The sequence below is a fragment of the Sprattus sprattus genome, assembly GCF_963457725.1.
Source record: "Sprattus sprattus genome assembly, chromosome: 16".
Taxonomy (NCBI): Eukaryota; Metazoa; Chordata; class Actinopteri; order Clupeiformes; family Clupeidae; genus Sprattus; species Sprattus sprattus.
The window spans coordinates 25,171,133-25,185,193 of NC_137914.1; the positions used below are offsets into that span (position 1 = coordinate 25,171,133).

The following is a 14,061-nucleotide window of genomic DNA, read 5'->3' on the forward strand; positions in this document are numbered from 1 at the left end:
GAGCCCCGAGGAAGCTGGGGGTCAATCAAGCAGCAGGGGAGATTGCAGGACCATCTGCTCTCCACTTCTGACGGCTCTGAAGGCTTGGGAGGTGGTCTTTAATAAAGCTGGTCCAGAACCTGTCAGCAAGGATTTGACTGTGTCTCCACTTCCGGGGGGTTAAGAGCTCTGAGTCGGCGTACATTACTTGAGGAAGAGACGCGTCTCGCCGCCCCATCAGGAGGATATTCGGTGTTATGGGGTCCGCATCAGAGATATTGGATGACACATAGCCCAGAGGTTTGGAATTCAGCATCCCTTCAACCTCTTTCGGGTCCAGCTTCTTGATGTAACCAGCTTCAACGAGTTTCTGAATTTCTTGCTCATAGATAGCTGCACACTCTGGATTCTTAGACAGCTGTCGCTCAGTACGACGCAGAGCAGGCATTACTGCATCCTGTGGGGCATGCAGCAAGGGGGCGTTCTTTGCTCCGAGTAGAGGAGTGGCATACCTTTGGATGCCATTAATGTCCTGACGCTTGGTTTGTTGCTCTAAACATTCAAGGGCTTGATGATCCTGCTTGGACCGCAGTGCAACCTTGGGACTTTGGGAATAGGGGAGTTCGTCAACCTGCCCCAGTCGCTGTACATCCCTCTGTAATTGGTCTGTGGCTGTGGAGGCTAGAAAGAGACACCGAGTGTCAGAACAGGTCTCCTGCACAAGAGAGGTTGGGCCATGCAACGTCCATCCCAGGCGAGTGTGCAGGGCAGCTGGGCTCCCAGGGGGTCCGAATCTCACTCGTTCTGTAGAGCTCAAGAGATGAGGATGATCTGCTCCCACCAGAAGCATCGGTCGTCTCTTGTGGAAATCCTGAAGCGGGAGGTCACGGAGGTGTTGATAACGTCTTTGGAGTGTGATGACAGGGTAGGTCTGTTCCGGTAGGTCTAACTGTTTAGCAGTGAAGGCACCTTTGATCTGATATTTCTTCTGCTGATGGGAAGCTGGGGCAATGGAAAAGGAAACAGTGTTACCTTCAATCTCCTCCGCGCCCTGTCGAATAGTACGCAGAACTAATGACTCGGCCGCCCCATTAAGGCCTAAACTTTCTGCAGCAGAAGATAGGAGCATAGTTCTCTCTGAACCATCGTCCAGGATAGCATAGGTCTCTAAAGACCTCCCTTTATGACTCAGGATAACTTTCACCACCTTCAAGAGAACAGAATTAAAGCCACTGGGCCTACTCAAATAGAAGATCCCTGAGTCACGTTTGCGGGTATTCACCTCATGCAGAATCCCGAGGTGACGATCTTTGCAGTGGGGGCAGCTTCTCTTTAGGTCACATCTAGAAGAACGGTGGGTCCGCCCACATCTCCAGCAGCGGTCATTGTCCAGGATCCACTTTCTCTTCCTCTCCACATCAAACTGCTGGAAATCAGGGCACTGACTGAGGTGATGAGCTTGGCTCTTACAGAAAGCACATGATGATCCAGACTCGTTGGAGGATTTCACTCGTGAGTAAGTGCTCTTATTCTGGATTTTAAATCTAGTACGGTCCTCCTGACCTACACTTTGAAGGAATGTGGTGGTGGGGAATGCTGGCCATGCTGAGTTCGCACCTCTAGGTTGTGACCTTGCTGCACCCTTAGGTTCACCCACTTGAACTGCTACACTCTGGCATTCTGCTTCTTCCTCCAACCACTTTGAGAAGTCTATCAAATTATAAGGAACATCTGGTCCTACAGTTCTGGCATGTCTAGCAAAGTTGGCAACATGCTCAGCTGGGAGTTTGCTGAGCAACTGATGGACATGAGACGCACAGGCTAGCTCTTCCTCTGAAGGGCTTTCAGAGCAGTGGTGTAAGCTTGAGGATGATGAGCATAGGCTAGGGCCAGATGGCGAGCTGTGTCCAGTTTTAAATGGTCAAGCAGAAGGTGATATTTGTATTGCTCAGTTTCCTCAGGTGGTATTAAGTTTTCTAGAGCCATCTTCAGCATGGCAAATTCCTGAGGGTCATCTCTTTCAAAGAATGGGAACGAGGGCCTTTTAACACGTGCTGACCTCAAGGAATGGGTAAGTGGGTACGCCATATTGGGCAAATTTACCGGCTGAGACTGAGATACTGAGGCTGCGGGGTTCAGGTCAGCAGCAGGACGACACAGAACATTTCTAGGATGGCTGGCTGCATGCTCTACTATGGGTCTAACAGGGTCATATGCTGCTGAAGCTTGATGCAAAGGGGGTGCACTAATTGCAGATATGCCTGCAGGATCACTTGAGGGGGCTACGGCTCTAATCTGTGATGGCAGTGGATGTCTAGGAGGGGCTGGCGGATGTGGTGGTGCAGCAGCCATTGGAGCAACATACTCTGGATAGACATGTGGGCCATACTGTAGATTTGCAACTGGATAAGGCATGTAAGGAGGCCTATGAAATCCCCCACTCGGGAAAAAGTTTGGATAAGTTTGTGGTGGCATCCATGGAGGGCATGGAGGGCACGGGAGAAAGAACGCATTTCCTGGCATCTGGTTATACTGGAGAAGGCCATCACGCCTCTCTAATTGATGGTCAGTGGTATAGAAATCTGGATTTAAATGATCATTGACTGTAGATAACTCTTGGGGAACACCTTGTGGCTGATTCTGATAATCAGAAATTGGATTAACACTAAAAGGGACCTGTAAGTTGAAGTTCATATGAGGGGCTGGAGGTACGGCAGATGGATGGACATCAGGACCTAACACTGGTGGTTCCCTACTTGTCCGTGGAGAGGGTGTGGGAAGCATAGACGGAGGCGGAGGTGGAAGAGTACTTTGTCTACTGATGCTTGGTGGTAATGGATAAGGCAAATTTACGCTTTCCTGATGTTGGCGTAGACATTCGCCTAGCTCTTGCACAAGTGAAGTTCCGCTGTCCACTGGTGGATCCCCCTCTCTGGTGACTGGGGAGCTTTCCTCTGAGCTAGTTACAAAGGAGGAGGTTCCGCTCCTTCGTTGCATATCCCTCATCATTTGACTCAAGTCCATCAACATTTCAGACAGAGACTTCACGTCCATGTTTCCATGTGGCGCTTCTGCTCCTCCTGCTGATTGACCTTGATCATGGCTGGCGGAAGATTGTGGAGGGGCCATCACATAATCCCTTTGCCATACAGGACGCCGCACAGTTCGAGAAGATCTCTTCAGCCTTTCAGGGTTATCTTCAGCCATCATTCAAACAGCCTCTCCGGCGAGCAAAGGACCATGTAAAGTATTGAGGATTGGCTGGTTAGGAATAGTGCTGCCAGAATGATTGTGTCTATTAAAACACGGTAATCCAGTTTCCAGTTCACTTCAATCTTTATTTTCTCAAGAGTGATATTGCTGGTGTAATGTCTCAAACGCAACAATCCACTCTGCTGGGTGAGGATGCAGCCACTGCAAACAGAGAGCCATCTACCACCATACTGAGGACACTGGTAGAAGACTCAGGTTGATTGCTTAATTATGTGCAGGTGGAGTGTAAGAGGGCGTGTCTCAATGTGGCAGGGGGAAAAGTACTGGGATTTCGAACAGAAATACTGGAATCATTTAACAGTGTGCATCCTCTATCCTCTCTTTGTCCTTGCTAATGAGAGGCTCTCAACAGTCTAGTGCTTATAAAAACAGTGGTAAGCAGTGCAGAAATTGTGTAACCACGGTGACAGCATCCAGAAGTGTTAAAATGTTGAGCTTGTTGCACTGTGATTAATTCACTGAAATAAACGAATGCAGATCATGTCGGCAAAGCACACCAGTTAGCATTGCAATGAGCAGTGAAGTGTTGTTGCAGTCATTTTATGCTAAGCATGAGGAGGCTTAGCATAAAATCATTTGAGCCTAAGGATAGATTCCCCCACAACACTGAGGTAACTGGAGATTATTCATTAAAGTTGTATTTGATGGTAAGGGCATAATTAATTTGGTTAATTTATATGCCATAATATATACTAATATATCATCATATTTTAGGTTTAACCTAAAAAAGAAAAGTTGGGTTAATCTGTCACATTATCAAGTGTATAAATTGATTCACACATGTGCTGGATGCAAAATATTATAGTTTAACAGCCTTTAAAAAAAATGATGTAGAGAACTCCGACCTTTACATTCTTCTAGTTCCTGTGCGGCAGGGATGTAGCAGTAGCAATGTAAATATTTATATCGGGCATGAAATGAACAGTGAGCAGTGAATGAAGAGAGGAGGGTGTCTGACTCCTTCTCCAGCAGTGTCTTTCACCCAGGTATGGTGCTGATACCATGACAACAGCTGTTACGCATGGCTCCAAAGGTGCTCCACTTCAGTGGTGGGTGAAATGAGAGACCTTGGAGTGTGTGAGTGTGTGTGTCTGTGTGAAGAGCTTGGGGCCTCCCTGGGGTGAAAAACTCTTTACGTGACTGTTGTTTAGAGCCAACCAGCATTGTGTTATGGAATGAAGAGGGGGCTGGTTCTCTTTCACTTAATAAACCACACTACACAGAGTGCAGATAAAAGACCTCTGGAAGAATTGTACACAGTCTACATAGTAAAAAATGTGTAAATAAAGTAAACAGTTGGTAAAGGCTGGCAATTTAAAATTGATTAGAGCTGTATTGCATAGTAGATAAGTATTTGTCATACCTTAAAATGTGAATGAATTTGGTCTCAAAGTAATTTACAAAAGACTTAAAGGATAGTGCCCAATATTTCTTTGAAAACCTTGGTCATATCGTGTGAACCAGGACCTCAGTTTAAAAAATATATACACATATTACTATAATATAATAATATCATACATCAATGTTTGAGCAAGAGTCCATATTGAACATAGACTCCATAAAAGAATTGTTTCATCCCAGAACATATTTTGAAAGGTGTATCAAACCCAGTCAGAGGAAATGCCTCTCTTCATGAAAGGAAAGTGAAGTGCAGGGTCTGCATAGAATTGTACAGATTTAATATGAAGAGAGATGAGTTATAAGCAGCTCTGTTTTTATCTCTACAAAGGAAACAAATGGCTCCAAGCCATGTCATCTTCTTACCTGGCACCCTCTTAATTACATCACGCTGATTAGACTGGCAGATTAGGATTACAGGTAACGCTCCTGAGGATTTGAGTCCTTCTTAGCAATGATCAGCACACACTGAATACCTCTCAGGGCTTAACATCTGCTAAGCAGGACAGAGGCATGCTGCACACTCCATTCAGTGCTTTGGGATCAGGGCAGAATGGCTCCCGATGCATTGGTCCAAGATCTCATCAGATGCAGTAGGTGTGTCTGAACTGGAAAATTGTTTTGGATAATTGTTTTCATTTGTGGCCAACGCTGCTCATTAAAACCCCACTGAGGCAGAGCAACTGTCAGCCATAGAATAGCTCAACATCCTCAAATGATCTTAGACTGATTTAAATCTGTACCGGTAACCTTAATGGCACTGCAGATATTACATTGTGTTATTACACAGTAGCCTTAAGCACACACACACACACACACACACACACACACACACACACCCCAGACACTCTGCAACAAAATGCCAAAGCTACCCCTTTGACCCCATATAGTATTTACCATATTTATTTACCACTGAACATATGACCTTGTGATAAAACATCTGCTGGAGTGAAACTGATGAATTACAGAAAAATAAAAAAGACACCTGGTTCAATAATCAGAAAAGTCGAGGTGTAAGGATCTGATTACCTGCCATAGCTCCCTCCAGGTGGCTGGAACAAGCACACTGGAACAATATCAACCCAATTAAAACAGCCATAATTCCACATCTTCTAGGCAATTTTTATACCCTAAAATATTTCTGTTCAATTTCAGATTTTTTCGAACTTTGTGATCAGAAGTTTTCAAAACATCTGACTTTGTAACTTACTTGTACACTGATAATGAATGCTTACTGTGATTTTAAACATTATTATATTTGAATCGGTCCTTGATTAAAGGACATTAACAAAAAGAACAACAGAGTTACTATGGAACCAGATCAAGTGGTGAATTCTAAAACATGCTTTTAACGTGCCATTATCGGACATGTCAATCTACATATCCAGCTAATGTAGGGTGACCAGATTTGCCGGACCGAAAACCGGGACACTTTGCGCGTGACCATAATGCTCGTGCACGCACACGCTTTTTATCCTGAACATATGCCAGGAACATAGATTTTGCCAACAACAGGAGCGTTTCTATGTATTAAAGAAGTGGGGGGCTTAGCCCCAAGGGGAGAGGCATGTTTGCGCGCGGCAAATCTTTGGGGGGCCCATTTGAAATACATCTAAAACATCAAATGATAATTATTGTATGATAGGCTGAAATGGAAGCATTCACTATAATCATGTCAAATTAGGATCCACTAGCATTAATTGATTATAAACAACAACATTCTATTGGGACAGATATTATCGTTTCGAAATACTAGAGAGATATAGAGTCCTGCAGGAGTACCCAGAGTAGGTACTTAGTTCTCCCCTGAAAAAGGCCCTGATGGGCGGGTCCTGCAGAAGTACCCAGAGTAGGTACTTAGTTCTCCCCTGAAAAAGGCCCTGATGGGCGGGCCCTGCAGTGGGTACATTCACAAAGGTGCAGGTTGCAATCAAACGGCCTGCTAGTTCCTGCAGTGGAAAACGTATATCTCCCCTGAAAACAAAGAATCATACATCACTTTATACAAGAGGCAGCATTTCAGTAGTTGAATTGTGTCAATTCCATGACAGTGTTTCTGGAGTCGAAATTCTGTCCTAGAACAGTTCAAATCTGCTGTAAACGGCCCTGACTGTAATTCACCTGCATGTAAGGGTGGGCACCTCTATTGGCATATTGTTTGCTTTGTTTAATTTGAGTTGGCTTGATTTAATTAGCTTTTCATCAGAAGGATATCACACTGCAATCCTTCTGCATTGGGCATACAAAACATCTTATACTTGACATACTTAGTTATAGTTTTTGTCCAGCAAAATGTTACCCTACAAGCAAATTGCAGAAATAGACTTGCGACACTGCAAGCGGACTATGAGTGTTCCTGAATGTAAGTAAGTAAGAAAGACTTTATTTATATAGCACATTTTGAACAAAAGTTGCAGTTCAAAGTGCTTTACATAAAATCAATAAAAACAATCGACAAGAACAATACATGGAGAAAAATACTGATCAACATCGTATCAGAACCTTGATGTTCGGATAGGCTTCTTGGATTACTAAAATCATTATAAAAGTAATAAATTAATAAAAGTAATAAAACCCTTCTGCCTGGTCTTTAGCTCAGTCGGAACCATAGTGCTGCTTCATAGATTCCACCTTACCCTGTTAAATATTTTCCCTAGCTATGTTTCCGCGCCCAGAGGCCTACAGGGGACCAGGATAGCTCTCCTAATATAGCCCTTGGTATATTTGCTGCGCCCAGAGGACAGTGGGCAGTTTTTCAAGCAGGCAACATACACCAATCAACAAGGGCGACAATAGAGTTGCCAACTTTCAAGGCTGACTTGGTGTGCGAAAAGATTGACCAAAGCAGATGTATTTTTGTTGTGAGATGCATTTAAGTCAATTGAATAGTTTTTTTGCTAGCGAGAGCCATAAAATAAAACCATGTGTCTCACGCCAAAAGTATGGGAGTTGGCAACACTATTTTTTAGTGTCTATGGGATCTGTTTTGTGATTACTACTGCCGGAAGTGAGCTCCCATAAGAAGACATTTTTAAAGATGTCGGCAGTCAATTTGGTACGCCCTGGGCTGAAGTAGCTGGCATAGCATCGGCCATTGAAACTAATGGGAGAGGTACTTCCTCACCCTTTCCAAGTCTATATAATAACTTCATGGTTGAAACACACACAAAGGTGTAATTCCTGTGGTGATAAGGCGCCTATAGAGAAACCACTGACATCCAGCGCCTGGGGGTGAAAAAAGCATCTTACTGTGAAAGTCATCTTAAGGAGTTCTAGTCTAAAACTTGATAATGTATCCCACCTAATAGACATGCTATTACCTCACAACCAACACCAACAGTAGCACAGTTGGCATTGATAAATGCTTGCTTACATGCTGACTGGTATCTTCTGGCGATTTACTATGAAACAGAGTAACATAGTGCCTGTCTATGAGTACCGGGAAGGTCAGGAGTGTTTATCTGTCTTCACGTAACCATGTACCAACAAAATTCATTTTAAACTGCAGCTTTAAGCAAGCTTTAAGCATTTCCAATTTCTTATATGTTTTAAAGATATTATTTGTGCATGTCTAAATAAGGCTTTGGGCACACCCTTACCTGTTTCTACATCTAATGATCAAAGCAACAAATAGCCATTTAGTGTCTGACTGTGATGGCGCATGTCATTGGCTAGAATCTATTGAGTTTAGGCTACTGAAAATCTATACCCAAAAGATGAATGGTTTCACACAAATGCTTGATCGACTTAAAACATCATGTCTGTGACGACCTGAAGGAGGGTGCATTAATGCAGCAGTATGTCTAGGTTCATTTTATATACACAAGGACACAAAGCCTATGGAGATAGGGTGCTTAAAAACGTTATTTCTCGAGTTTGGTAGGTTGCAGCATATATTGACATGCAAATTTCGTCAGATTAAGTGTGGTCTAATCCATGACAAGGTTGAAAATACTTTGTCTGTGAAAATATATTATATATATTTTAAGGATATGGTAAACTAAAAAAAAAAACTTGACTTTTATTCTTCCAACTGTTTGATATTATGTAATGCAACCTACCTCTGCCCCCGATGAACAGGACTACCTTTGAAAAAGTGTCATGTTCAAACAATAACTCATCTGCAATTTAGCCGGCAAAATAGCAACATTTATTTTACCAGCACAAGGTCTTAAAGCAAACTGTAACAAAAGGGTTATTTATCTGCATCTGATGCAATGACATGTGCAAACACCTACAACCTGCAAGAGTAAACCATAGTACTAGATAAAGTGTGAAATGTAAAGTGTGATAACCTTGTGACAGGAAAGTGAACTGAAGTATTTTTGCATAATTTCATAGCGTTAGTGTCAGTGTTGAAATGCCTCAAAGGACAGTGATGTGATATTCCAATTTAAAAGTCCAACCAAGTCATGAAATGTGTGAGGTGAGTTCACTGTCCATTCCTCTTTGAATACGTTTGTGTTCAGCCATGGTCATTTAAAAAAAACTTGGAGACTACTCTTTTTGCAGAGGAATTACACTGTATCCCTTTAGATGTCTGAGCTGGAGGGCATACAGATGTTTCCAGAGTAAATATTTGTATTCAAGACACAGTGTCTCAGTTTTTGTGTCATATTTTTATTGGCTTTCTACACCCCAACTCCCCATTGTGTTACAGTGGCATTTATGCTTGTGGCTGTTGTGGACCCTTTTGAATGTAGGGCAAAGTTCTTTTGACATAGACAGCCCCATCTGATCATTAGATTGCTGTTATGTCTGTTGATTAAATACGTTACTGCTGTCAATGCTGGTGTGAGCATTTTTGTAGCATCTCTGTATCCTGTTCAATTAGATGTAATCCAAGAGTTTATGACCCTCCTGATGAGAAACGATTGTCTCCTAACTTCACATAAGTGATAGAATATCAGGCCATATGGCGTCTAGTAATGTCCAAGCACTGAATGGAATGTATCAAATATTTGGTAGGTGACCTGTCCTCTTATAAGGTGAATAATACCTAAAGAAATGGGCCCATTTTTGCTACAGCATTCAATAAAATAAGAATTCCAGAAGCCCTATCAAGTGAAACTATGTAACATTAACAAGCTAATATATCAAGATGTTGACTAGTCATTCACAATGGCACTGCATGTTTTGCATTTATTACCCAAAATACACGTGAAAGTTCTCTTGACTTCTTTTGCTAGTTAGATTGCCCTTTCTCTCGAAAGAACAACCATAATATGCAATTTGGACAATTAATTTACCCACTGTGTTTGTGTCTGGGAAGAATAGCAATAAACTCAGTTAAACATAAACTGATTTATATCCCTGAGAATGGCAGGATAAAGGCTGAAGCATCACCAGCAGGATCAACACCTGTCCACTGGCAGGCTGCCTAATATTTCTTGACAGGCCAGGCAGTGATGATGGATGTCATTGATGGATGTGGTGGGTTATGCATCTCAATTCTTTATTTCAGGTTCTCCTTTGCCAAGAATGCATTTAAAAAGCGCCCATCCTGTTTGGTGTTGGACGCAATGGACTGCTGTAGAACAAATGAGGTGGAAGACAATGATTCCAATCTTAGTATGTCTTTATTGTAAAATGTGTCAGGGATCCAGGTGGCACTGACACCTGCCGTTGTGGTATTTTTTAATAGCAAAACCAAATGATTTGATGCATGTTTGAGTTTGCCTCACTGTGAAACGAAAAGACAGATATCGAAGACACAAGGTTGTTTATAATAAGTTAACGATTTTGTTTGCCGAATTGAATATAATCATCTTGATTGCATTTTTAAATGAAAGTACTTATTGAGCATTCCTAGCATAAACACAATCTTTTTTCAAATAGTTTGCAGCATGAAGTCGTGGTAAATGTTGTATTCAAGAGTGGAATTACAGTATATTCTGCCAGAGAATATAAAAGACATGACAAGATGTCTGCTGTGAACAACACCATACAGACCAAAATCAAGACGTCTGCTGTAAACAACACCATACAGTCCAAAATCTTGTCCTGATAACAATAGAGAGGTCCAAGTCCTGGGTTCAGAAAGCCAACAGATGTGTGAGTGACGGCCACCAACTATAAAATGGGACTAGGTCATGTCATTAAGAAGCATTTTAGCAAAGGGTCATAGAAACCTAATTATCACACAAAAAACAAAAGATTGCCAGATTTGTTATTTGCATTAAAAGTCTAATGTATTCCATTAAGAGCCTATGTGGCTAGTTTGAAATGTTCATTGTTAAGATGTAAACCCCTGTATTTGGATCTTTACTGCCTTTTAGTGGGGTAAAGACTGATTACTGCAACATCTCTCTTGATGAATGTTTCAACTAAATTAATTGGCCGTCCACCTGTATAATCCACATGTGTGTCAGCTAATTGTAGGTCCATATGCATGTAAATACCCCAAAATAGTACTACAGCCTTGGGAAAGGATGTTTGGGGAACCGCTGGCATGTGGCCAGAGGACATATGGACATATGTTATATCTGATATCTTGAGATTATCATGTGATTATTATCAGCAGTAAATTTGGCAGAATGGTAGGCGTGCCATTCGGGGCAGAGAGGTCAGAAATCATGAAGATGCCAAACGTGGTTATGAAAACAAAGCTTAGCGTCAGCTCAAGTGAGTGGAGGTGTGAAGGATGTTTTATAAACTGCATATAAAGGACATTGGATATTAAATGAAACCTTATCAATGTTTTGATGGTTTACTGTAAGGTAGTAGTAGTAGAATAATACATGTAATTATTAGTATTATCTAGCAATACGTAGGTCTAATAGTTTTCATATGAAAAAGCACTGCTGCTTAAATAATAAGTCATAAGGACATAAAATACTGTAATAATCAGGTAAGCCTACATATTTGTAGGCCAACTAGTCTATATAATCTATATAAACAAGCAACTGGCTTGAGACAAACATAATTGCAGTCTAACTAACTCATTACTAAATAAAATGGGGTAAACACAGTTTTGGAGGGAGGGGCTGCACACATGCATCCTCTCTGAACTCTCACTGACATCAGAAAAAAAAGTTGGATGCAGGCACTCGGATGAGTACATCTCAGTCAGTGTATTTTTCATTCAGTTTAGCTTTACATTTTATTTTTGAATCTGAAAAAAATGACAGAGGTCCTGACCTTGGTGACCTCATAGCTGGTTACGAGCATGCTCACATGAATATTAAGCTCTTTAGTGTGAGGTCTACTATGTTGCCATTCCAATTGGTAGTCTTGCTTAGCGGTAGGCATGGTCATAGTGGTTTATCCCACTAAATTGGGTTAATCTTCATCACTAGTGTGTTTGAGAACAGAGGGGCCTTTATTGGCTTCAACCGTGGGATCACACATGTGCACTCTGCATTGCCTAGAGGAATGTTAAAACCCCTGATCACTCCTGCACTGTTACGTCGTTCAGTGGTATTTTAAGCAAAGTCTTTTGAGGTCTTAGGAGTCAGCTGGCAGTAATGCCTATGAGGCAGTGGCACTCACTGTTATCCCTGCAAAGGAGCTTAAAGCAAACTTTTTCTTAGTCCTTCAAATATTTCTCACATATGGGCATGTATTACTCAATAGAAGAGAGAGTATCATGATGGTTTTATGGTTTATTACACATATTTATATATTTCTGTACCAAATCCAGCCCACTCTATCTCAATGAGGACGTTTTTAAATAAAATTGCAGACAAAAACCCAGCCGAGACCTTTGCAGTTATCTTTGCACTCTTGATTTTCTCTCACAATTTGACCAGATGAAGGAGGCATTGGTTTGTGGTAGTGATGCGTGTGTGGGATTCGATTTTTTTTTTGTAGGATAATAGTCCTGTGTCAGAGAGTTTGAAAGCGTGGCTCTGTTTTCAGATGACCTTTTCCATGCGCGATACACTGATGCGGGCTAGTTTAGCCATCCAGCGGCTTGAGTGTGTGTTGTTGTGGCTGGAAGTCTGGACAAACCCCATCTTCTTGGCAAGGGCAAGGACTGCTAGCTGAGGAGAGCTTGTCTCCAGGACCACGCTCATCAGGCCCTGCTCTTTACAGAAGTCGACAGCGGTCTGAAGCAGCCGAGACCCAAGACCCTTCCGGCGCAGCGGGAAGGAGACCACCAGCTGGAACACCTCCCCATAGCTCCCGTCATCTTCATCAGTAGCCATCACACTTCCGTTCCAGCTGTGGCTCCTCCCACCTTCCAACTCATCCCCTCCCTTATGCGCCAGCACTGCCACCACCCCGGCGATCTTTGACTGCCCGTTAACGTCCATCTCTGCCACCCAGAAGTTGTTGTTAGGGTTGTCCAGGAAGTGAGTCTGCACGTCATCCATTTCTCCACTCAACTTCCTGTTGAGGTAGCCCGTGTAGATCTCGTGGCAACAGTAGTACACCAGGCCAGCCCAGGCACCACCGAATAACAGTGCCTGGAAGTAGGAGCTCCCACCCAGCACATACCCCGCCATACAGATGCTGATGGCCACACCAATGTGGTCCGGATGGCTGACAGACTTGAAGAAGGCAGGGTAAACATGTTCCAAAACCCCAAAACGAAAGAGTGAGACCACAGATGCCTTATCTGAGGGCGCGTATGGGCGAATGGAACAGGGCACTAAAAGACCAAGAGGAAAGCGAAGAAAATAGGGTATTTTAGTTAATCAGGCTTTAATCTGGCAATTAGAAAATACCGCTGCGTTGCATAATGAATGTTGAGACAGGACATAATACTCCATTCAGAAAAATCTGTGCTCTAAGCATTAAAACACAGTCTCTCACAATAAGCCATAGTGAATGGGAACATGAATGAATCTAACAGACCATGATTGTCTAAATAAACAAACTAAAACGGTCAAACTGTATTATATTTCATACATAAACTCTTCTAAACTTTCAATTTTTTCTAAGGTATTATTCCTATGCCTGTGAAAGCCCATCCTAAAGTGATGGTATTTGACAGTTGAATCTTTGCCAATTTGACTAAATGCTAATTGCAAAACAACTGAAACATTCGTACAGAATATTCTTTACAGTAGCTTTGAATTCACTGATCACATTTGATGTCTTCATATAACCAATCTTTGTGCAAAATGCAAGCATACAACACCACACAGTCCCACGAGTATTCATATACATCACATCATATATATTTACATCATATACACCCATAATCACACTATTTATTGTATTGAACTTACAGGTACTTTTCTGTGCCATTGTGCGTCTTGCGTGATGTCCTTTCTCTCTCTTTCTCTCACTCTTCTGTGTTGGTCAGTTTCCCCCTCCTCACCCTCTCTCTATTGGAGGCAGCAGTCCCTGTGTTGCATGAAGACCATTCACAAAGGGGCCTGGATGAAGTCTGAGCATGCTCACACACACACACACACACACACACACACATACACACACACACATACACACACACACACA

General features: G+C 42.4%; 1 protein-coding gene across 1 annotated transcript; it reads right to left on the reverse strand.

The window, feature by feature from the left end:
* Positions 1-12,506: 12,506 nt before the first annotated feature.
* On the reverse strand, positions 12,507-13,848 carry LOC308377404 (N-acetyltransferase 8; the record flags this gene model as incomplete). Its single annotated transcript, XM_080854052.1, has 2 exons — positions 12,507-13,246; positions 13,830-13,848. 2 exons carry the CDS (start codon positions 13,846-13,848, stop codon positions 12,507-12,509), a joined length of 759 nt encoding a protein of 252 aa, XP_080710178.1.
* Positions 13,849-14,061: the final 213 nt, after the last annotated feature.